The following is a 25,788-nucleotide window of genomic DNA, read 5'->3' as shown; positions in this document are numbered from 1 at the left end:
TTGGTAGACAGACAAGGTGAGGGAGGCATGGGAGCTGCGTGAAGTTCTGTTTTTATCTGCAGCTGACAAACACAAACTTGTGACATGCGGATTGCCACAAGATGGCTGTGGCTGTCTGTGAGTTTTATACACGTGCGCGTACACAGGCAGACTCTGGGAATGCCCCATGCTAATACCTCTCTGACAGTGCTGGGGTGATGGTTGTACCTTGAGGTAATGGGCTAGAGGGGAATGCATGGGGGAAGGTGGGCTCCTACTATGTGCCTGGCTTACAGGAACTGGAGCGTTTGTCACGGAAGTGACAGAGGTATCAACAGACTCTATGGGATGGTGAAGTCAGGCATTAGGTCCAAAGGCATAGAAGGAAGAAGAGTTTTAGATCAGGTTTGGGTCATCTCCCCTCTACTTGAGTAAGCCCACGACATTTGCTCAGGGAGACAATGGAGTCTGGTATTTCAACTTTGTTTCTAATTCCTCAGAGGAGGGGCACTTGGGGGAGAGCAAGGACACACACCATGAACATTACTCACATCTGTGAAGCATCTCACATCTGTGGTGATAAAGGAAACACAATGAGCAGTTTTAGCACCACTTAGCAGGATTGCTCAAAAGGCTTTCAGCTTCCTCAGAGGCTGAGCCCACACTGAGCTAGTGATGATGGGCTGAGGATAGGGACAGGAGGCATCTCCCTACACTGCAGGTAATGGCCAACAGCAAGTTAACCTGTCTGGAGCTGATGGTGTGAGATGAACAATTAATTACGAGGTCATGGGGGCAAGTAAAAGCAAAGGATCCGAGTTACGGCTTGCTTGCTTCAGTACTGGCAGAGGTGTGAAACATTAATTTTGAAGAATTAAAGATTTTAGTTAAACCAGATATTGCTGAAGTAAGACGGATAGACTCCCCTTTTGATAAGCAGAAGCCGGACTTAAGGAACTGATAAATCATGAGGCCTGTCAACTTATGTTTGTGTATTCTGACTAATCAATAGGCTTCAAGAAGGACAATGAATTCATAAATCAAATACTCCTGGGGAAACAGGATTCAGTTGTCATGCAACACTAAAAGGTTAAAAAGTCAAAGCGAAGAAGACTCACTTCATCATTTTGAGACCCTGCCCCATAAAAAGGACCACCGACCCATTTCAAAGAACAAACCACGCATGCTTAATAGCTTTTGGCTAATTACCATACCAAGCGGGGAATGGGATGAACTAAAGTCATGAATATACATTTGTGTTTTGGGTATTCAATACTTCTGTACATAAAAAGACCCTGTGATCTTCTGTAGGGGCGCGGGTGTTTGGGAGCTATCGCGCATGCTGCCTGGCGTTGTAATTAAACATACACTTTCTAACTTTAAACTGTTAGAGAGTCTTTTGTCCATCATAGTTGGATATCAGCATTAGGGCGATATTCATATTTTTTTTAACAATTCAGGTGCTGGCAGGTTTAAGGTTGGATTTGATCCAGGTGGGGAACAGATCTCACCTCACATAGGAATGGATGCTGTGGCTGTGCCATGGTGTCTCATGACCACTCCTGTGGGCACTGACCCTGGGGGGACCATGAGAGAAGCTCATCAGGCAGCAGTGCATTCCAGGGATAGTTCCCTGCTTTCAACAACCCACAGCCCTTTGCAACAATTCCCAGTGCTTCCTGAGGCCACCTTTGGTGTGGCAGGCCACAGTGAACTCCTGAAGCAAGGTACCCACTATGTCCTGCGTTCAGAGAAGTTATTGCCACCAGCCCCAACTTGACAGTGCTTAGGAACAGGACACAAAAGTTGCATATTTATTAGCCTGGAACAACTCCGGAGACTGCTTCATTTTGCACAGGCAAGCATAAGGTGTTAAAAAGTTAAACCACTACTCTAGAAATAATGATATGTATAAATTAAGAACTGTTTAGCCAACAAATGATGAAGCCTGCAGCTGTTTACACTCAAGATTAAATAAACTCTTCCTCTTGCTCTCATATATGTGGCTATTCTTAGTTCATTTCCCAATCATCACTCTACTTTGAAACAAGTTTGTTAATTCACTGGATTTAAAACAATTCAGTATTTCAGGACCTGCAAGCCCTCTGAAAACTCCTCAACAAAAGGCCACCACACAACAGCACACCTCTACTCAGTGTATCTGAAGCCTATTGACAATAAGTTCCCTGTTTTGGTTTACTGCTTTACATGATTTGCGGTGCTATTAGTCCACAGATCTTTCTTAGTGGCCAATGTAAAGCTGCAGCATGGGAACGAACTCAAATTGGCATCTCATTCTCCTCAGAAAACACTATAAAGCTATGAGAACCTCTTCCCTACTTGTGCCAAGATTCATTATTTGACCAGTTGACCTGCATTTCAGGCTGTGTTTCGTTAAGTCCACTCAGCAAGTATTATCAATCTATATCTTAAATAAGTGATCTCTTTGGTGACATACAGAGCGTCTAAGCCTGGCATTGCAAATTAAGGCTGCTTGGGATCTCTCTTCAAGGATCAGTAATGAAACCTTAAAACTAACCAAGAAGTCCTCCACAGTGACTGAAAATGGGTCATCATCACCTTCAATGCCTGTCCATATCCCACAGTAACAGGTCCTTGTTCCTCTTCAGAACATCTAAGTATTTAGTATTGCTAATCTGTGTGTCTCCTTTGCTTGGCACATTGTGTGCTGGACACCAGTTTAACACAGTAGGGCCATCATGTTCAGTCATGTTCATCTCACCTTTCAGGTGAGCCAGGATGAACACTAAGGTAAGGTCAGTTCCAAGCTTGGACACCAAAAACAAGTTTCTCAAGGAAATTAGTAATCTATCCATATCACATGGACTGAAATCTGCTGGGACAAGCAAGTTCTTGTTATATTTTAGCTCCTCTGTGTTAACCACAAGGCAGTGAGAGTGTTCCACAAACAGAACTATAACACAAGGAAAGTATACATTAAGATATTTACTTTTCTTTTCCATATTCTCAGAATAACTGAGATAGCTACACAGTGAATATTAAAAAAAAAAAAAAAACAAAACACAGCCAGCTAGAAAGGAAGCTGGAATCCCCAGGTGTTGTTAGTTAGCTTGTTCTCCGGTCCTTGATATGGGTTAAAAAAATCCCCCTTGCAAAGTTCTAGGCCAAATCAATGGGTAAAAATTAAATGTGCCATCAATTAGCAAAGCTTTTCAAATTGATTTTCCTTTCTACAAGTCTGCTTGTAGAAAGGTTCAAGCTATTACCAAATCTGTTACAGTTCTAATTTGCAGCAATTCTAAGGCACTCAATTACTTTGGGAAGCAATTCTCAATTTCTTCAAGAGTAAAGCAATTGGAATATACTTCAACTTATTAGCTGTTATAAATGATCAGAGCCAATTTCCAAAATCAAAGATTTATTTAACAAATTTGAAAAGCAATTTTGGGAAACGCCACAATAAACTCGGATAACATCGATCGAATGCTGGGTGGACAATCCGGGAGCAGCAAAGGGTGCGTCTCCGGAGAACTGCCCACAAATTCGGGGTCTCAGGGTAGGTGTTTTATAGCATTTTTCTACCCTGAGGCATAAACAAAACGGTAACAAAGAACCCAAAGAACATGACATCATGTACATAATACAAACATTGAAATGTCCGGTATCCAAGGGATATCTGAAAGAGTTTCCTGAGAAATTGAAAGGATGTCTGAATGAAAAAGTTTTGAATCTTCTGTCGGAAGGTTTCTGCCACCCTCCGCCCACATTGGTATTGGATCTTCTGATGAACTGTGAAGATGTGGTCAGCCCGTGATTAATGGGCCGTTTCCCGGTTATCTCTCTGGCAGATGTCGATGTAACACCCTTGGACTGTGAAAAGACTGTGGTATGCAAAGAGATGCCCTAGAACTGTTTTTAAGAATTCAGGGGTTTTTACATTCCACTGCGAAGTTTTAATACACACAATTTTAATCCACGAATTTAATACTATGTATCTATTACATTAGCCAAATTATTAACAGATGTTACGATCATCAAACATCCAGCAACATAATTGAAACATACTGATTGTATGATCTGACAAGTGAATTAAAAGCATTTAATAGAATCACATTCTCCTGTGCCAGCCTTCCAGGAATATCTGATCTTCACACTTTTACAACAGCTTTTCCAAGATTTTCTCCCTTTAACATCCCCATAAAAGCCATTGGCATGTTCTCAAATCCTTCAGTGACTTGTTCATGGCACTTAACTTTTCCCTGTCAAAAGAAAGGAAATTGCTGAATTTTCATGCATGAAAACTGAATAAATTGCAGTAAAATTTTCTCCAGTATATGTATTTCATTTGAAACATGCAAGCTGGCATGCACCTGGATAACTGCAAAACCAGGTAGGCTCTTGTGAGGATGTGTCTTTTTTCTAAAACCTTCTACTTGGAGATATAACAGGAAGCAAAAGTCACTGCTGTAAAAACATACCAGGACAGATTCATTGCTACTTGCTCCACAAACAACTGACAGGTAGGGGGTCATACCCCCAAAGCCAGGCCTGTCTCTACCCATACAGAAGTATGGAATTGCAAATCCAGTGATCAAAACCTGACCCATCCCAAATCCTCATGACTGTAAAAGCTAGAGTCTCTTAGCCTTCAGTGTTCACACTCACAAACTTCTCACAGCCATGAATCAACTTGGTTACTAACTCAACCTCCATCTAGAAAAATAAAATATAAGAAATTCCCTATTAAGTCCCTTTAAAGCCCAGGTCCCAATACTATAAAAACATTAATTCTTGCCAGTAATTTCAGCACAATACTACAATGGAAAACCTGGCCCATACTACAAATGACTGAACAAGAAATACAGGAATTACTCTAAATAGTAAAATCTTCATTACCAGACAAGTATTTTGACTTATTCTGAAAGCATGCTTCTTCAAAGCCTACATGTATTCTGGATTATATCAGAGTCTACAAGCTGATATCACATGTCTCAGCAAAACAGAAGTGATCAGGCATATTTACTATGGTTTAAGTGTCCCCAAGAGTCTGAAGGATCAAGTCAGGGAGAAGGAAAGTGCCATGCTGGGACCTCACTTCAACACCTATGACAAGAGATCTCTTACAAAGATGGAATCTGTGGTGTGAGTACACCTTACAAACAACTGCTCCTTCCCTTCTTACCTCCACGACCCATTTTAGCAGGGCCTGCAGACCTTCCTCCCTGCGGTTGTTCCATCGGCTCACAATAAACCCTTCCATTTGAAGCTCTTTGAAAATCATGGGAATCTGCACATAAGGCCCTGCAAGAGAAAAGAACCAGCAAGCCACCGGTAATATCAGTTTCATAGAATAAGTCCCAATGCATAAAGTGGCTAAAAGCTCAGTAAACACCACTGAATCACTGTTTCAGCCAGAAGCAACAGATATTTTTTCCAAAGAGAATTTCCACCACAAAAGACCAAAGATTCATGGACAGACAGTCACCTAGGGAGACAAAGGCCTGATCTCTAAAGCTAGGGACTAAACAATTCTGAAAACAGTTCCACTCAGAAATAAAGTGGCCTCAGCTCCACCTGGGGGACTTGAGCTGAGTCTCAAAAACACTGTTTTAACACCTTGTTTGATAGCCTGACTCTCATGCTCTACCTCTCAAAATTTAAATTACAAACACCAGAAAAACAGTTTCTTCAACCACAGAAATGTGTGAAAGTCTCCTCATTATCAAAAGCCCGTTCCATTTTTTTAAGGTGATGTGGGAGTCGAGAGCGGGTCAGCTACCAAAGAGATTGCAGTCATCCTATTTCTTTTAGAAGGCAAATCTGGAAAATTTAATGCTATTGAAAATGATTATTCATTCAGCCACATTTTTCAGCAGTTTTATTAGTAGTTGAAATCTTAAGGGGAAAAAAAAAAACCCAAAAATTTTAAGCTGAATACTCTAAAAACCTGGGGGAAAACCATTATCTCATCCTAAAGTATGTACTTCTGTAAAAATGACATCCTGACACAGCACCTGGCTTCTGCTGCTCTATATCTGCATAGGGCTGTGTGGAGTCCTATTTTAAGCATTTTAGCCACTCCTTCATTTCTAATCAGGAGATGTTCACCATATAGTGTGCACAAAGGAGGATGAGTGCATGTGCACACAAGGAGCATGGTCCCAGTGTCCCACAGCAGGAACAAGTTACCCAAATGTATGCACATATAGACTTAAATGGCACAGGGAAGTAAAAAGTAGAATGCCATTATGTCTTTCTGCCATCACCAAAGAGAAAATAAATTTAGACACAATAAATGCCCTCACCTTTCTGAGGCACAGAGTCATTGTACTGAGAGATGGCACCACAGACTGCAATCCTTCCATATTTCTTCATCTGGTTGATAGCAACACTGGCAAATTCTCCACCCACCTACAAGAACCAGAGCATGTGCAGCATTAAAGAAATCCAGTGTTTAACATTGACTGCCAGAATCTGCTGACATTGTATTGTTGCACCAACAGGTTCAGTCAGGGGCAGTGATTTCCACTACCCTGAAGACTTGGTGGCTGTAGAAACCCTTGCATTTATACAGTGCTATGAGGATTCAATCTCACTCTTCTAAAAACTAGTTATGAATGTAGGGAATGAGTTTTAATTCCAAATCTGCTTCACGAGGCTTGGTTTGGAAACATCAGGCAGGACTAACACATAGATCCCTCCTCCTAAGCATGCTAAGAAGCACCAGCTCTGCTTTTCCTACACACCAGTATCTTTACATCGTGGTGATGTAAACTTTTTACCTTATGGTTCTCATCTCCAAAACAGGGATGTGAAAAGAAGCTTTTAACAGTGAAAAGCTGTTAGAAAATTTACTGCTGTGGAGAGTTCTGCACTGAAGTTGGAAGTGAAAATGAAGGGAATGGACATGACCATAAAACCTATATAACACCTTAGCAGCACAGGACATTAAATTTGGAAGGCTAACACAAAATGGCAGGAGCTCCTGCCACAGAGATAAGCACTTTGCCCTGACACCAAACATCCCTTTCAACTGCCAGAGAAAGGCAAAACACCACAGCCTTTATCCCTGGATTGGCAGAAGCACTGCTGAAGAAAAGACATGCTAAAGAGGTGATGATGGCTTCTTTTAAAGCAGATAGCTAGCCAGAGAGTTTAAGGCCAGTGTATCTGCTAATACCCCTGTGGCCAAGTATTGTATTTTCAGATATAATGCATAGGTTAGCTGTAGCAGGAAACCAAAAGAGACAAGGTTAGTTCCTTATGTTGAAAGTGAACTGACATGAATTACCTGCACCCATACTGTTAAACTTCCTTAGCCTCAGAATAAGATGTTCATATTCAAACACCTATCAAGAACAGCAGATAGTCCCCATTAATTCCAGCTATATTTGGGAGATGTCAGAAACTTTCTGAGGGCTGAATCAGGAGTTTTGCAAGTGGGCCTTTCTACGTTTTGCCTTCAGGTACCAATGCAGCCCCCATGACCACATAATGAGGAGCCATCCACACTCACTCCCCTTTCAGCAACAGCAGAGAACTGCCTGTGGTCGAAGGTGGGGCCAGGAATGGACTGGATCAGTTTCATGTTACTGTGACCATCACCTCCCCAAAATGTGCCCCGCTTTTCAGAGAGTGAAGTAAAACTTCTCTCTCTCCACTCACAAATACTGCCAACAATCCAGCTTTGCCTTTTGAGTTTTGTTCTTTCTGTTACTGCTCAAGTCAGCTGAAGGAAAAATATGTGGGAAGGGAACAGAAAAGCAGTAAGCTCCTACAGAGACCACTGCTTGATTAAATGGATCTCCATATTGAAATCCTGGTGTAGACTCCAATTAGATTATTACAATATTGAGTTTGTGCCACAGTTTAAAGAAAATGACGGCTTCTCAAGGCAAGGCCTTCTCTCTCAACTTACATTGTCAAAGAAACAGTCGTAGCCATCAGGAGAGGCTTTAGACAGTGCTTCATCCAGAGATTTAACAGTCTTGTAATTAAAGGCTTCATCAAAGCCTATTTTTTTCAGATAGGCAACCTTGTCATCTGAGCCAGCACAGCCAACCACTTTGCAACCCTGCAAGGAAAGGACAAAGACACTTATAAACATCCCCTGACAATACAGGCTGACACTCAGAGTGCTCTGGGTGAAAGGCTCACCCTTAAAGTAAGGCTGTTGTCAGCATATGAGTTCCTGAAACATTCAACTAGATTTGCTGTGTTTTCAGGAGCTTTTCCATCTCAGGACCCTAGTGTAGGCATGCCTTCCGAGATGCTTGTCCTACTGATCATTCATGGCCTTGTTGCCTTTTTTAAAGCTATGTCTTCTCAGCAGCAAGTTCAAGTCACTCACCCCAATTTTAGCGAGCTGCCCCACCACAGAGCCCACAGCGCCAGCTGCAGCATTAACCAGCACTGTCTCTCCTGGCTTCATCTTGCAGACCTCCAGCAGACCAAAATATGCAGTGAGGCTGCAAAGAAAAAGAAAGAATGTCCAGCCATGAATAGAAGATGACAGACACAGAGACATGACTTGACCCCCTGAACCAAAATATCATCACCACCAGAACAAGATTAAGTTTTCCTACATTGTGAAATATAAAACTTAGTCCAACCTTCTAAATTTGGCTTTTTCACAGTCATCACAGAAAAAATCCACAGATACACTGCTGGGAAGAGAATGTTGAGGCATTTCTCTCTAAGGTGAAAACAGCATTCATTGTGCTTATTAGTAAAAAGAAGAAACACAGATAACTCCATGACAACTCAGTTACATACTGGAAGAGATAGTAAATCCAAGTGAGAGGTCAGTTGCCAGTTGGCATCTAGTAGATTAAATTATACTCATCACAAATCAAAGATGGCAGAAGAAGATAAAAAGGGTGAGAAAACTTGCTGAACTGATGAGCTCACTGCTCCTGAGGACAATTGTGCTACAATCTTAAGGTTGGAAAAGACCTCCAAGACCACTGAATCCAACCTTTGACCAATTATCACCATGTTAACTAAACCTTAGTGACAAGTGCCACATCCAGTTGTTTCTTGAGCACTTTCAGGGATAATCCACCACTTCCCTGGACAGCCTGTTCCAAACCTTGACTACCTCTTCTGTGAAGAAATTTTTCCTGATATCCAACCTGAACATTCCCTAATGCAGCTTGTGGCCACTTCCTGTTGTCCTGACACTTGTCACCTGGGAGACTGACCCCCATTTGGCTACAGTCTCATTCAGGTAGTTGTAGAGAAGAGTAAGGTCTCCTTGAGCCTGCTTTTATTCATGCTAAACAAGTCCAGCTCCTTCAGCTGTTTCTCATTAGATTTGTGCTCCAGGTCCTTCATCAGCTCTGTTGCCCTTCTCTGGATATGCTCCAGCAGTACAAAGTCTTTCTTGTAGTGAGGGAAAAACTGGAAACTCTGTTTCAGGTCTCACCAGTGCACGAGCAATCTGTAGGAACCACTAAAGTAGCTCATTGACTGGCCAAGAACACCACAAAACTCTTCTTCTAATTTCTAAATTAGAGCTTAGAGTTTCCTACGAGGTCTCAACTGAAAGAACTAACTCAATCCCTCTGTAAGACATCTAGAAAAAACATGGATCTTGACAGATGTTAAAATGAAATCTGAGTAGTTCTCCACTACAAACAATTTTACAATCATTTTGAAAGCCTTCCAGATCATTAGGACTGACTAAGTCCTGATCTCCCATAAAAACTACATGATGGTAACATAAAAACTAAATGAGGTAAGAAATGCAAGCAAAATGACTGAGAGATTCCAATAGTAAATATGGATTCTAGAGCACAGCAGTTCTGTCTGCTTCAGTGCAATTTAAAGGACATCTATTTTGCTGCATGATACAGCATCTGTCTTTTGCATTTTGGGGTTGACTCTGGAAATACAGCAATAGCAACAGAGTCCAAGCAGTAAAGCAGACTAGTCCAGGTGCCAGTGAAGTTTGAGACTTTCCACTGAGGCTGACACAGACTGAACTAGATTCTTTCCAGCTCTTCCTGAATCCTCCTTCTGACTTACTACAGCTCCTCAAGGAGAGGCACAATAATCTCCAAGACAAATGTCCTCTGATGCAGAGGATGGGCCAAACTTCATGCCCTATACAGGGCAAGGGCATCCAGAAGCACACCTCTTTTACCAGTGTGAATAGATAATACACTGATAGAACAAGACAAAGGTCAATACAGACAGCCAGAAACCTCCCGGAGACAAAAATCCAGGGGATAGTTGCCTTTTCATCTCGAAACTTACCCTGGCATGCCAACTGTTCCAAGAGCTAGAGATTTGGGGAGTGATTCCGGCCAGTTGGAAGGAAGGAGTTGTAGGTCTTTCCCATCAGAGATAAAATGAGTTCTCCAGCCCTTATCACCCACGACAAAGGCCCCCACCGCAAAAGCAGGATTTTTGCTTTCTACAATCCTGTTTAAAAAGTAAAAAAAACAAAAAAAAAAAACCCAAAAAACAAACAAACAAACAAACAAACCCCAAAAAAATCCCCACAAAACCCCCCCCAAAACCGCACCAAAACCCAGAAAAAAACCCCAAACAAAGCAAACAAACAAACATATCAAACAAAAAACCCCAAAAACAAAAGAAAAACAAACAAAAACAAACAAACAAACAGAAACAAATTAATACTGGCTCTTCCATTCTTCCTGTGATTCAGAAAAGAAATATTTCATGTCATGATTTTTATCCCATACTTGCTGATGCTGTAGGTGTCAATTGTCTTTCCTAAAATGTCTACAACCTCTTATCATGAGGGAGATACTAGCAAAATTATTTTAGATTCAGCCCCACCAACAACAAACTAAATTTTTCCACACAAGTGCCAATTGTTTCTTTGACTAGAACCAGTTTGGTTTGAGATGAGACCAGGCTTTTGTGAGTAAGAATGCAGGAAAGAGGATGCTGGGATTAAGACATGGAACAATAATAAGGAGCTGCTGATAAGCTGTCTGTTCTCAGACAACCTGCACATCATTTAAAAGTTAAAGATCCTGAAGATGGAAACTCTTATGGTAATGAAACCAAATAAAAAGCAATATCTAAAATCAGGGAGATATCTATATGAGCAGATTCTATGCCAAATGAAAATTCCACTTTCTTAGCTCAACAAGAAAACTGTGTTGGAAAGGGGTATATAGCCGCCTTAGAATTATTAGAAACAGTTGACCTTCTGTTCATCAGACTCAGCTGTTAATGTATCCCAGCCCTCAATGTTTCTGCAGAGAAACAGAAGAATGAAAGGCCACAGATGTTCCTAGGCAGCACAGCAGGAACAAGCTGACAGAAGAAACATCTGTGCAGCTACATTGTCACAAACTTGGGAAAAGGATGGATTTAAGGTTATATAACCCTTTGGCTAGAGCTGTGTATTTGGTCATGCAGAGGCATTTTCAGCTGGAGTAAATAGCATGTGTAGGAAAAGAGAATACAGGTGACCTTGTCCCTGATAAGTACCAGCTGTGTTAATTACCCAATACAGCTTCACCATTGATGAGTCACAGCTATAGCCAATAAGTGTGATAAAAGGCAGTGGATTAGCTGGTGAGGAGGATTACCATGGAGGATCATGAATGTGAGGCTCATGAAGAACGAAGATCATAGGGAGAGAGAACCACTGCTGTGAGGTCAGTCTGGGTCTGCAGTTAAGAGTCTGTTGTTGGAACTTGCAGTCATAGTCTAGCCAGGTAAAAGCCTGCATTCAGAGTTTTCAAACTAATACATGCAGTCAGTTTAGCAGGAAATAACCAGCAGTCAGAGGCTGCAAGGGAAACATACAGTGGGGGCTTGCTGCAGCCAGAGTCAGTGAATAGTTGGAGTCAGAACGGTTCAGCTGTACAGAAGAATAAACGAGGACCTTTTTCATGATGTGATAAACAAGAAGTCTGTGGCTCAGCTCATTTCTACCGTCTAACAAGAGGGCTGTTACAACAAGCATATATGGTTGGAGCCATGCAGCTACTAGCACATCAGGTTTTAAAATGAGAAGTTTAAAATGTGTGGCAAGTACAATGGTCAATCCTTTATACTTGCAAAAATTGCCTTTGAAGACATTATCACCAGAAACAACACACAGATTTTATCACAGGTCTAAATGCTCTCCAGAAAGGCTAAAGAGGTTCTTAGAGGAAAAACACATTCCAACCAGCTACAGGTAAACGTCAGTAGCAGAAGCATGTACACACAAGTCAAGAATGGGTAACAGGCTGCAGATAGTCTCCAGTGTCAGCACACTCATGTTGAGCTCTGCCATGCACATTGATAACAGGAACTGAAGGTCTTACCTGGCAACCTGTGTGCCTATCATTATGTCGCCTTCCTTCATGTACCTTCGACTGTAAGGTCTGCAACAGAGGCAAAACACAGATTACTGTATGCAGCTTTAATAATATTCCAGACACACAATGAAGTAGTAGAACTGTTTCACCCAGGGAGAGAGTATCAGCAGCGTTGTTGAACAGATCACAAATAGCTTATATTATCATAACAGCATAATCAGATGTTTTCCCAAGCTAGCCACTTGGGCATCCTGGGCAGGAGTGTTGGAGGGATGATAGCATTCATCTTCCCAGCATGGTCCACCACTACAAAAAGCCTGACACTCAGAGAATTATCTCTGACTGCGGTGTCCACAATACCTACCAGTCTCCCTGTGTTTCAACAACTGCCTACTGGGTTGTCCTGGCTTAGGGCAAATTTGGGAGGAAACCTCCAAATGGGGTCCCTCCCCCAACTGGTCCAGGAAAAAGTTTTCTTAGAGAAAAGTGGAAAAAACTGTTTATTCAACGAACAAGTGTTCACAAGCATAAAAAATGAATATTAAACAATAAAATCTCTCTCTAAAAAGAGAGATGGCAAAATTGAGAAAGTCCTTGCTGTGGGTTGTAGCTCAGCTTGCCCAGTTTCTCATCAGCCCCTCCGGCACTGGAAAACGCCGTCCTGGGCCCCAGTAGGCCACAGGCATGAGCTCTGGGTGCTTTCTGGGTTTTCAGTCCAGAACAGGTTTAAACAGTTCCAAGAAAAAAAAAGTCCAGGGAACGTCTCTGCCTCAGCTAGCTAAAACCTAACTAACAAGCAAAGGAGAGCTCTCTCTCAGTCTGTCCATAGACAGCACAGTCCAGGAGCAGAACGTGGAGGAGCAAGTGCAGTTTCTGCAAACAAACTGTGCTTCTTCTTTCCCCCCTTTCGCTCTCAGAACCAGTCTTAAACATGTAGAACTTAATACCCAGCATAAACAGAACAGACAATTGGGGATACAAGCATCACAAAGTCACCCTAAGACATGGGTATATCAGCAATGTCCAACTTAGAATATGTGTCCTTAAGTACTAGTTTGCTACATTAAATTAAGCAGGAACTGCTATGAGGCTGCGGTCTCATTTGAGTACATTGCATTCCACCTGAAGACATGACAAGGAACAACAGCTGATTGCAAGGAAAGTCTAGGGAAGCAGAAATGTTACCCCAATGTCTAGTTAAATCTGTCACAGCTCCATATTTGGAGTCTTGTAACATTAACATAAGTTTTTTAAAAAGCTGACAAAGGCATTGGGACTCTAGCAAAAGTGGGTACTGCCCACTGTTGTTTTGAGGTTTAAGTGGCACATCAAATGAGGTGCTTTAACCAGAAATTCAGAAATGACAAAAAGGCATACCTCATGTAAGGATCAACACTGAGAAACACTGATTCAAGCAGCAACTCTGCAACGAAAGACAAAGCAAATTCCTGGATATTAACAGTGCAGTAGAGCATAGTTTCCACAAGTCAGTCTTTCATCTAAATTGATATTAACTCCTGACAGCCCAGAACTCCCATATCTCATCTTTATTTAGGGAAAACCTACCTGAAACAATTACTACATTCATTAGTTTTGGGTTATTGGTATGCTGTTGAAAAATAAACTTTCCCCAGTGTAGCTTTAGGAAACTATCTTATTTTCAACCCTGCAACTTTGCATGTGTTTCCCCTCTCTACAGATGGGTCAAGCAGCCAGAATTCCTAAACTAAACTCTCATTTAATTTTGATGTATATAAAATGTCATCCCATGATTCAGCCAGAAGAGGGTGGCACAGGTCAAATACAAACTACTTGGCTGCCTTAAACAGAAGGCATTAGTTAATCTTTTTTAAGTAGCCTAATCCACTTTACTGTCTCTAATAACACCAGTTCTTGGGAAAGACATTGTTAAACATGTTTTAAACTTCTCATTTACACAGCACTTTTAGAACTTCATCTCCACCTACTAATATCTTTCACTGCCTGTACTGCAGTGGTATAGCTAGTACAAGCTAGAAATGTACTCAGATGTAAATACCTTTCCATTACTTGAGAGTGAGTTGGAAAGCCAGGTAACATAACAAGGAAGGCCATTGCCTTTAAAAGTGTTATGGTAGTGTGAACTTATGCCTCTTTTTGCTTTAGGTATTAAAATAGGAAGGAAAACAATACTCCATACTCCATATTCTTAAATAAGTGTATCCGTATATGTAAGAGAAATTAGTTTTCAAACATTTAAGTTGTAAACATAATTGGTACTTTAATATCCTTCTGCACAATTCCTTCTGCACACCTTATAAATTGTGGTGATTTTTGTAAATTACAGGTGGTGGGATGAGACTTAAGAAAATATGGTACAAATATCTATGCGAAACCAAAAATCCAAGTTCATTCTTTTATCAACAGCTCTTGATGTTGATAAAGATTATCATATTCCTTACTCTTTACAAAACAGAGAAACACAGGAATAAAAACTGTCCTCTTTTTTTCTATTTATATTCAATCCCTCTTCTTGTTGCAACAGATCAAATAAGATCAGGACTGGCAAAAAAAAATTTAATGCAGGGAGAAATCCTGCCATCCTACTTCTTGAAAAAAAAGACCAATCCCCACTGACTTCAGTCCCAAGGTCCTTCAGCTGCAAGTTCTTTCCCAATGCAGTCACTCTGCTCGCCCACAGCACTATCCTCAGTATTTTTCCTATCAGCATGAAAAACTCTACTGAAAACCTACTCCTATAGGGTATAACGTTCTGTATCTTTTTCCAAAGGATTTTGCAAATTAAAGTAGATAAAAATATTTTACTAGTAAAATGTGTCAGGGTCTTCATACAGTTACTTCATCGGTTCTGTGTCACAGTCCACTTCTCTGTTACTGCAATAAACAAATCCTATTTTCCTCGAGGTTGTCGGTTTCGAGGCCATATCACTTTGGTAATTTTTTCCACTTGCAAACACATTCAAATGCCTTTGTCATCAGGCAGCAAGTGTGATTAGGCAGCATGAAACTGTGAAAGGTATACCACAATAGCTGTGTAATGGACTTAGAATTCAATCATTGTTTCTAATGGCATTATCAGAAGGCAAGGTGTCTTTGAAACCACCAAACCCATACCCCAAGAAGTGTACTTCTTCAGCAGCTGTCCTTCTCCCTTAAGGTGCACAGCTTGTATTTCTGAAAGCCAGCAATTTTTGAAATTCCAAAGAGAAATGTGCAGTTTTAAAGATTCACGGCCACACATCAGCAATCATATAACCTGCAGAAAAACTAGTAGTAACAGATAGCACTCTGCTTACCTCCATCCTTTAGATCTGGTAGCTCTATCTTTTTCAGGTCAAAGTCACTGGTTTTGGGAAAACCATCAAAATGCTTCTTTAGAATCCATGCTTTAGCAACCACCATCCTGTGCAACAAACACAAAGCACATCTGTCAAAGCGATGTCCAACAGTGCTGGGCTGCTCATAGGGCTTGTTTAGATTTAATCAGGCAGAACACCTATTTTGATAATGTGCCATCACACAAGAAAGCCTCTGCTTGCTTCTGTGTTAATATCAGCAGGTTAAGAAAATGTCAGAGAAGTCCCCTCATTGCTTTAGCAACCCAGATCTTCCTGTCAGACTTCTCTTCCTGTCTTCATGTGGGAAGTCATCTCAGTAAAATGTACAACTCCCACTCTAAAGATACTAAAGAAGGAAGATCTACTATTTTTAGAAGGAAAAAAATCCCTTCAGAAAAAAAAACATTAAAACTTAAGTCTACTGTCCCCCTTACCTGAGGCATCTACTGAACCTAAACTTTTACATGGTTGAAAAACAAAGGCAAGCAAGACCTCTTTCTGTGATACCTTCTGTCATACTGAAAGAAAACGCTTCTCCCGTTGCAAAGCTTGGAGCTGGGAATTGGGACCATATTGCATACATACATTGCAACATTTTCCATACAAGACAGAAACAAACAAATTACTTTCGTTAATTCTATCCTCACAGGTCCTTTTCCTTTCTTACACCCAAGTGCATCAACATGAACAAAGAAAGAGAAGCTTATACTTAGAGCAGGCAGGTGAAAACTGGGTCTTCTGCTGACAAGTCAATAACCTTCTGCGTCCGCTCAGTCAGTGGCTGGACTCCTTCAGTCACACACCCTTTAAAAAGGTGAAAATGTCTGCTGTAGGCACCCGCCCTCAGAACACTTCCCCCGGAGTAAATGTAAACCCGCAGTAAACATAGCATAAGGCACACCCACTGTGATTCACCTTCTTCCCATTAAGATTTGAGATAAACCCTCCCAACCCCCCCAGTTCAGTGCCCAGCCAGTTGCATAGGCACGCTGTCAAGGACGCAACACTAAATGCATAAACCCCGTGGTTTATGAACCCACAAAATACTGCAGTCCGGAGACCAAGACTATCCACCTCAACAGAAGTTTCTTCAAGTGATATTTTACCCATCCAGCCCTGAAACTCTTAAGAGTTCTACCTCTGTGCAAAAATATTTAATAAAAATTAATGTCCATTTCATTGCTCAATTCATACTTTAACACAGCAAATGACCCATACGTTCGCCAGTCATGGTGTGTGCCCTAAACATTTTCGCTGTTCCCACCGCAAGGAGAGATTGTATGGCTAAGCCTCTATCTAGGAGCCACCTTAAGAAACAATAGCAAACTTTATCATTTTGCCCCAGCTATGTTGCAATGAGGTATGTTGCAATGAGGTATGTAGCGAGGGAGAAAACAGTGCAGGGGATTGCCTTCAGCTTTTGTTCTTTTTGTGAAAACGCACAAGTACAATATGAAGGGTGAAAAGTGTAAAGAAACCAATACATAGCCGACGTGTTCAACTACAAAACCGCTGAAGACAGAAGTGCTAATTAGTAACAAGGACCTGAGGAAGAAAAACAAGATGTGTTTATTAAAGATGTACATGCAATGATCAGGGAGAGCAGGGCAAGCTCTCAACTATTTAGATAAAAGAGTAAATCACCAAATCCAGAAACTAATCAGCACTCAACAACTTTCTGTGATGAAACAGATATTCCGTGTTTCTCAATGACAAAGAAAGGCAAGTGAAGGTTTCTTGCGCCACAAATGTGTGCTGCGGAAATCACCTTTCACAAAATGAAGAAAGTATCATCAAAATCAATGTCAAAGCATCCTACAGTAGGTAAATGGGCAGCCAAAGCCAGCAATTATATCTGCTCCTTTATGTATATTTGCTTTGATATCAACAGTGTTTGGCTGTAACAAAGGATACCATCGTGACGCAGCGGCAACAACAAAGCAAAGCCAGGAAACACGTTTACAGGAGCAAAAGGTGAGTTCAGAGTAACACAAAGCTGATCCCATTCACTAGCTTACACTCACAGGCATTGAGAGGGATTAGTCCCACCTGTGTGCCCTGCATTCGGATAGGTACCCAAGTGCTCCAACCAGGAATTACAAGGGACAAATGGATGCTGGCTAGGCCGGCAGCCACTCGCTGATGTGTACCTGTACCCTCGGGGAGCCAACAGTGATACAGAAATGCTTTGTCTTCGACCCTGCCACGTGTTTTTGAACCATCAGTACTGACTCCCTGCTTTTTGTCTCCTTCGTCAGTATGCCTCCAAGGCACCAGCCCTGTTCTTTTCTTACCCACTATCCTATCTTAATAGCTTGAGTCTTCAAGTCTGAGTCCAGGAACCTGTTACTTGCTTCGGGATGTCCTTTGTTTTCCCTACCTGGCCCTTTCAAACGCGCTGTGATCATGACGATCTGCAAATTTACGTGCCATCAGTACTGGCCATTTCTGTCTCTCTCCTGTTGTTTCTCTGGGTGCTTCCACTCTCAGACCTCCCATTCACACAAATCTTCACCTTTCTATCGAAGACCTCTATTTTTGGAATACACAGGTTTTTTTCAGCAGAGCAATGATCCTGCCTAGGAACAATATTAAAAAACTAACTTCACTAAAGTCCTTTTTTTTATATTTAGGCCTAATTTTGGAAACAGGACAAAATTTCTGTTTACTATTTCTCCTTTTCTACTGAAATCATATCATTATAGCCACTTCAAGGCTAGGAGACTTTCCTGTAGGTCATAAAGCAAAAAGTCCCAAACCAAATAGAAAACAACACAGACACATGCTTGATCTACAACCTAATTTCCAGGATAATGAACCAAGATTATTTATATATTTAGATATAAAGTCATAAGAAGTGGTAAGGACTGCATTACTTAATTTGTTATATTAAATAACTCCAAAGGATAAACAGCAGTGATACAACATTTGTGGGCTCCAGTTAAATCTTCCTGGACTAAGCATGTCATAGCCACAATCTCAGTTTCAAGGACAGTAACCTGCTCCTGTAAACTGTAATACTACTTTGTTTTCAACGCCAGTAGGTTTGAATAATACATTTCTTTTGACAGTCAGTTATATTTTAGTTGGCCAGGAATTCTGTGATTTTAAAAAAAAAAAAGTGCAATGAACTACATTTAATTAGTTTAAAAATGTTTGACTGTGATTTTAGCTGGTTTTGATTTAGATTTGCACTGACTGAGTGTCAGTAGAAAACCCTGAGACATTGCCCCACTGCACTTGCAGAAAGGAACTTCATGGACCCATACATGTTAGAGAACCTAATCCACAGTTGAAGAACAAAGTTCCTTAAAGAATAATTTAATGGTTATCAATTAACTAGAGATTAATTAGATGTCATAGAACAAGATTAATTAGATGTCATAGAACAAGAATGATATCTTGAGAAAGTTGAGGAGTCAAAGGCGTATACATCCCAGAAAATTAGATTAATACATCTCAGGTGCAGTAAGGGAGCCATTTCATAGTTGAGTGCACCCCAGAAAACTTAATCAATAGTAATTGTCTAACTGGGCCTGGAAATTTAATAAAGAACTGTTTAGCTGGATAAAACTTGGGTTATCCATTAAACAAAGGCAGATTAAATGTTCTGGAAGTAATTAAAAGAAACAAAACACATATACCATGATGCAATAAATTAGGCAGATTATTGGGAGTGTCTGTAAAAAATCTTGGATGTTTTACTGTACATAAATGCCTGAAAATTGCTGTTTCTTTGAACACATTTCTGACAAATAAATTCCCAATATGTTCCAAATTTTGACTCAAATTTGTTATTAGGAATGTTCATTGAACCGCTTTTTGCTGGTAGATTTAAAACTCTTTGTTGCACTTCCATGTGTTTTCAGTATACAGTGTTTCATAGACCATTACAATCACTGCAGTAAAGAGACTGCTATGATAACTGGAGAACGAACAGCCCAGACAGTGGTAAGAAGACTCCTTTAAAAAGAAGGTGATGCATTTCTGCTTGATTTTTTTACAAAAGAACCATCGAAGCCTTTGCTGAAATTGAAGTACAAGACAGCATTTATTTTGATGTCCTTCAAATCCTCCTTGCCCTGTGGTCAAGCCCACCAAGTTATCAAATAGTAAAGACTATCAAGGAAAGAAGTAATGGATTGGGAAATCTTGGCTTTTTGCATTAATACATGTAACAAAGCAAAAAGCCCATGTCTGTTCAGACACTGCAGTTGCTGCAAACTGCAGCAGAGCTGAAAGCAAAGCACCTTCACACAGGTAATCATAGCTCAGTCCCCAAAATCAGCATGGGTAAGGAGGTTCACAATTCAGGGGAAAATGGAAGAGAAGAAGGAAGAGGTGAAAACTGGAATACCATAATACATACTAACAACTAGAAAAGGAGGTCAGGAATAAAAGAGACAGACAAGTTTGAGAAAATTGGAATAGTTTGACTGAAGGTTGAAGAGCTGATGGTGATACCTGAAATCTGGGAATCATCATATTAAAGTAGAAAAGTAGTAAAGCTTTCAAGAGAGCGTGAGTCAAATCAGAAAAGTTTACCTTTCTTAAGTAACCTCAGCTGTTATTCCTGACTGGTGTGGTACGGTTTCCTAGCCTGGACTTGCCCAAATCTAACCTTGAGGACAAAATCTTCTTAGAAATCTGTCAGTTGCATGACTTCAATTCAAATTTTGGGTTAGCTTAACAATTCATCTTCCTGACAGTCACAGTTTGCAGATGTGATTGTGCCATTTTCCCTTTTATCTCCTTTCTGAAGCAGTTACACCTATGCTCACACCCACAGTGGAAGAAAAGGGTATGATTAAAAGCTGAGTAAAGTGTATCTCAGACATAGTTTGTAGATTGGTTCTGAGGAGAAATTCACCCATGACCACAACAGCAAGTTTTTTTTGGTAATTGTCACCTTATCTATTTTCTGCCCCCAGATCTAATTTATTAGTCTTCTGCAACATTTCAAAGCAAAGGGCCAAGAACAAGCATAAGGGACAAATACCTTAAAAACAAAACCAAACAAATCAGAAACTACAAACACCCCCCCACCCCCCAACATAAAAGGACTTCTTGGCAGTAGATATTGCCAAGGGAGTAATAATGCAGAGGCTACCTCAGGACTTCCCATGCACATACAAGGATTACCAATTACCTGGGAGCGAACATGGCCTATATGCCTGCAAGCTTTAGCAAAAATTACCTGATCCTTCTCTCTGGCTTAGTTCTTACAATACTTTTTCAATTGTATTTCCTTTCCCCTGTGCTAAGAACAAAGTAAAGGCAAACCATTCCCATGCTACTTCTGGCATACTGCAAATATCCAAGCAAGCATGACACTGCATTATGAAACAATAAAGCTGCAACTACACTTACTTACGCAATACTATCAAATCTTGGCAGAAGGTCAAAGATTGGAGGTGACTAGTTATCACTCTGCTAAATGACTGTGCACTTTGTTACAAGGTTGCAATTCCAACAGAGGTTCAAAGGAGCAAGTTAACATGGGGAAGTGAAAACAGAAATCAACACCATTATGGAAACACTGCATTCAGCTCTCAGAAAATGCACAGAAAGTAAGACCTTCACACTCTCTACAGCGATCTGAAAGGAAGCTGTAGCCAGCTGGGGGCCAGTCTCCAAGTAATAAGTGACAGGATGAGAGGAAATGAGCTTAAGCTGGGCCAAGGGACATTTAGTATAACTGTTATGAAAATATTTGTTACAGAAAGGACTGTAAAGCATTGGAACGTGCTGTCCAGGGAACTGGTGGAATCACCATGCCTGGAAGTGTTCAAAAAACATGTGGATATGGCACATGAGGCCATGTGTACTACATGGACAAACTACATTCATTTACTGTTGAACATGGTGGTTCTAGGTTGGACTTGATGCTCTTAAAGGTTTTTTCCAACTTTAGCAGTTCTCTGGTTCCACGGGGCACAGCAGCTGATGTGGGCTGAAGCTTCAAAAAAAAGCTGAGGCTTCTTGAAGGGCCAGCTGTACTTCCCCAGTCACTGCACAACACCCTAAACTTCTTTCAGGCACTTTTTTTTCTTCTGCCTTACTTAAATGTTGATACACAACAAACATGTAACATCAGTAAACGCAAAATTTCATCAAAACTGTAGAGACATCCTACAGCCCAGTTTCACTTAGATTTGCAGCAACAGGCCTGTTACTGCCCCACAGAGAGAAATGTTTAATCTGCTTGATTTTACAGCTGCAAAACAAAACTTTGAGTCTTTAAAAGCATAGATTTCTACAAAGGTCGAACACCCCCTTGCGGCGTACACATCTTTTGCAGCATAGTGTGTGCTAAGTGAACTCGGAAGGGAAGTGACAAACTTCAAGCTGGTGCTTTCAAGCACCAGTGATCTCTCTGAAGCCCACTGCTGGATTTCTGTAATATTACAAGGGTAGTTTCACCACTGAACAAGTTCCTGCTTTTTATAAGCACAAGCAATTTCTCCCTCAAGATGGAAAGTCACTGCTCCATCCTGCATAGCATATACATACCTCTGATCTGGTATCTGTTACCTGTGATCTTGTAATATTAAGGAGATGGATAAATGAAAAATTAAAGGGACATGAGGAAAAAAAGAAGAGAGATGTCAACTAGAATCCAAGAAAACAAATTTTAAGAGTGGAAGCACAGATCAGATTGCACACAGACATGTGAAGTTGTATTGCTTTCAAAAGATAAAGATTTTACAATCTCTTCAGGCAACTTGTTTGAATATCTGACCTTGACATGGTTTGGCAGAAACCAGGAGGAAATCTCAGGACTCTCCATGTGCCGTTGGAAAACACTGTTTAGCAAACAACATTTATCATCTCTTACTGTGCATTCCCCTCAGATGAGCTGGGTACCATTCTCTTAATACTGTCTTGCTAAGCAGCTAAAGAAGGCAGCAGAAACAGTAACTTTTGTTTCTGGATACTGAACAAAGCCATTTCTCTCTTGGTTTACCTTCATCAACTTGGTGATCCTACACTGAATTTGTTCATGTGTATCAGCGACCTTCTTCTACTACGGAACTGAGAACTCTGGATGCAGCTGGATCCAAGTTCAGGGTAGTGGGGAAAGATTCTGCCCTTCCAAGTCATGACTGTCTAGGTCTTTCATAAGGATATCAAAATTTATGGCTAGTAATGGGCTGCCAACTGGACTTAGTCCTGCAGCGGACAGTCCTCCAATTTAGGGACAAGTTTAACTCACCAATTTGTCTCTGAGGTAGGGCTAGATGAGTACTCACATTTACAGACCATAGGAAATATCTCAGGCAGGGCTCACTTCCATGACCAGTGTCAGTCAGGGGCAAGAGATAAATCTGTCAGGTGCCATACGTCACTGCAGAATGGCTTCTCTGTCATGACACTGGGACCCCTAGGATGGCATTTTTCACAGATGCAACCCTGCCATTAGACCTACAGTTATAGTAGGAAACACTCTGCTACTCCAGTCCCCACCCTGCTGTTCACCTACTCCAAGGGTGTGGAAAGAGAAATGGGTTGCCAGTGAAGACCGAAGCAAAAAAGTCGTTGAGCACCTCAGCCTTCTCATCCATTGCTACCCATTTGCCAGCCTTGCATTTCCCACAGTGGTACGTGTGTGTACGCTTTCTTTGACCTCTCCTGAGTCACATATCTGTAGAAACCTGTGGGAAATGGATTTGTAGAGAATTCTCAAAGCCTGACAGAAGGCTCACATAGTATGCATCTGTATGCAAACATCGAGATTAAAAATGCTGACTTTGAAATGCCATGGAATAAGACAGACATTGTTGAGAGAGAAATGGAACTGTAAAGAAGTTTCAAAGGATGGCCTTGCAAATAAGACTAGATACTTTTGAGAAACAGAACTATGAAAGGTGCATTGTAGTAGCACCCACGAGGGTTGATTTTATATGATTGGCTCTAAGGCAATAACAGCATTGTGTGGTGAAACCTGATAGGCCAAGAAATGCTTATAATGCACTGTAATTAGGAAATAGTTGGCTTCTGATTGTGATGGCATGAACTGTAACATCTGTACTGTCTCACCCTTCACATGAGACTGAAAATGGAATAAAAGTTTTTAAAAAGCCTCTCAGTTGCCCCATCTCTGGGTCAGAAAAGGGGATAATCCAACAGAAACCCTTCTTGTTATTCTTCACATGCCTTGTCAAGTTCAGCTCCAGATGACCCCTGGCCTTCTTCAGCCCATCCCTACATAATTAGACTCCTTATACTCTTCCCAGACACCTGTCCCTGCTTCCACTGCCTCTGCATTTCCTTCTTGCCATTTAGTTTGACCAGCAGTTCCCTACTCACCCATGCTGATTTCTTGCCTTCCTTACCCAATTTATTGTGACTAGGGATCACTAGCTCTTGTGTTTTATGGAAGGTGTCCTTAAAAATACGTCAGCTCTGTTCCATCCCTTGTCCAAAACGACAGTTTCCCAGAGGGTTTTACTGACTGGCTCCTTGAACAGCTGGAAGTCTGCTTCCCTGAACTTCACTATAAAGTTATTGGAACAATAACAAAACCCCTCCTAGATAGCCAGCTGCTAAAAATATATTTTCCTTCCTCAAACCATGTGTTATATTCATTCCAGTGTGCTAACTGCATGTTAAGTAGGTACAACTGGATTTTGTTTCTTAAAATGAAGCACTAAAATTTAAGCCTTATAATGTAAAAGCTATTACAGATCTATTTAAGAATGTATTTCTTAATATTTATTATTTTTCTTTCCCATGTCATACATAAGTAGGGAACAAACCTGGCTTATAGAACAAACCTTCATAGGATGAAGTCTCTCATATCAGAATTGGTTTTGCTTTATTTCTATTTCCTTATTTCAGGCTGTGGTTAGTCTGGATGGAAAAGGAGTAGCTGGAGTAGGTAGAGTACTATTTCCCCAGCTGCCAGCTCCACCAACCACACTTTCAGAATGACTCTAGCCATTTGAAGGTGCCACCTGCAGTGTAGTCCAAGCAGCCACTTTTAACAGGAACAAAACAGAAACCCTCCTGCAGGCAAGAAACACTCAAGCACATTTGCCACAGAAGGTAGATTCAAAAATAATTTGGGAACACTTTCAGTTTGCCAAATAAAGAGTGGGCTGTATAGTTATACAGTATCAATCTGATTCTTGTCCATGCTTCAAAATAATTTTTCCCAGTATAGTTTCCAGATACAAGCAAGTGAACAGCAGATGAGGGACTATCTGGTGCTTCTGGCCGCAGTACTTCCAGCGGCAGTTCTGTCACACTAATTCTTTAAACAATTGCATCCAATGTAATTCCCAAAGCAAGCAAATATTTTTCCCTAATGTAATGTAGACCCGCAGTCCGGATTATTTCAGTAATCTGAATTATTTCAACTTACTGATATAACATCAAATGCAGTAAGTTTTGCAGCAGACTTCAGCAGTAACACGGTCCAGCTGACAGTACAAGACTGGAGCCCGCCTGCAAAGTCCTGGTCTTACTGCACAGCACGACAAAATCAGGCTCAGGAATGAGTAAATGCATCCAGCCGACTTCGTTTCCCTGCTTTGACCAGTGCAGCAATAAACCGACAGCTACTGTTCCTCCAGTAACACGTACTTACAGATTTTGAACAAGTTCTCCTAATTCTGCTTGAATGGAAGCATGTCTATATAAATTAGAGCAACAGACTTGAACAGGCATAGATGGCGCTCATCTGTTTTTTGGTTTTTTTTCTTTTTTTTGGGGGGGAGGGGGTGGGGATGGCACAGGAGGAATGCACGTAGAAAGTACAGAACAGCACTTCCTTCATTTTAATATAATTTCAGGGAGATGCAAAGACACTTCCCGCCGCAGCCTGGAGTTAACGCTCAAGCTCCTCAGCCCCGCTACAGAATCGCCACGAAAGCCCGAGTGCCTTCCCGCCCGCCCCCTTCTCCCCCGGGGACCTCAGGCCCTCTGCCGCCCTCCCTTACGGGGCCGGCACCCGCCATTTTCCGCCGGGTCCCGCCCCCATCAGAACCGGAGGAGCCCTTTCCCAGCCATGCCCGCCGTGCCTGCCTGCCTGCCGTGGGGCGTGCGCTGTCCTTCTAGGCCGCGTTTTCACTGCGCGGCACCTCTCCCATGAGGAGCTGGGCCCGGCCCCGCACCACCCCTCTCCCGCCGGGGGGGGTGGGCCGGGCTGAGGGCGAGGGGCGGTCGCCATCAGGCGCCTCCCCTAACGGCTG

At 41.4% G+C, this 25,788-nt stretch overlaps 1 protein-coding gene across 5 annotated transcripts; it reads right to left on the bottom strand.

Moving 5' to 3' along the window:
• Positions 1 to 2,931: 2,931 nt before the first annotated feature.
• On the bottom strand, positions 2,932 to 25,730 carry PTGR1 (prostaglandin reductase 1). Of its 5 annotated transcripts, none has more exons than XM_066181446.1 (11): positions 25,618 to 25,723; positions 16,302 to 16,396; positions 15,551 to 15,657; positions 13,632 to 13,677; positions 12,261 to 12,320; positions 10,222 to 10,389; positions 8,312 to 8,429; positions 7,880 to 8,035; positions 6,267 to 6,372; positions 5,144 to 5,262; positions 2,932 to 4,220 (listed from the first exon to the last, which is right to left on the bottom strand). In XM_066181446.1, exons 3-11 carry the CDS (start codon positions 15,654 to 15,656, stop codon positions 4,110 to 4,112), a joined length of 990 nt encoding a protein of 329 aa, XP_066037543.1. In that variant the 5' UTR covers position 15,657; positions 16,302 to 16,396; positions 25,618 to 25,723; the 3' UTR covers positions 2,932 to 4,109. The 5 variants fall into 5 exon arrangements, with proteins under 5 accessions (XP_066037543.1, XP_066037544.1, XP_066037546.1 ...); XM_066181447.1 differs by having other exon boundaries at positions 25,622 to 25,722; XM_066181450.1 differs by lacking the exon at positions 2,932 to 4,220 and adding an exon at positions 7,253 to 7,310 and having other exon boundaries at positions 5,175 to 5,262; positions 25,618 to 25,730.
• Between the last annotated feature and the right edge of the window lie 58 nt (positions 25,731 to 25,788).

Source organism: Chamaea fasciata, unplaced genomic scaffold (assembly GCF_029207755.1).
Source record: "Chamaea fasciata isolate MVZ Bird 193981 ecotype frontalis unplaced genomic scaffold, bChaFas1.0.hap1 SCAF_4, whole genome shotgun sequence".
In the NCBI taxonomy this organism is placed as follows: Eukaryota; Metazoa; Chordata; class Aves; order Passeriformes; family Sylviidae; genus Chamaea; species Chamaea fasciata.
The sequence above is the reverse complement of the archived record's forward strand: the minus strand, read 5'-3'. Positions and strand labels throughout refer to the sequence as shown.

Bases quoted from the DNA above. Each gene is read 5' to 3' on its own strand.
- PTGR1 (XM_066181446.1), bottom strand. From the start codon at position 15,656: ATGGTGGTTGCTAAAGCATGGATTCTAAAGAAGCATTTTGATGGTTTT. The intron at 13,678-15,550 runs GTAAGCAGAGTG...CTTTCGTTGCAG, and splicing joins ACCAGATCTAAAGGATGGAG to AGTTGCTGCTTGAATCAGTG. The intron at 6,373-7,879 runs GTAAGTTGAGAG...TGGTTCTTGTAG, and splicing joins ACGACTGTTTCTTTGACAAT to GTGGGTGGAGAATTTGCCAG.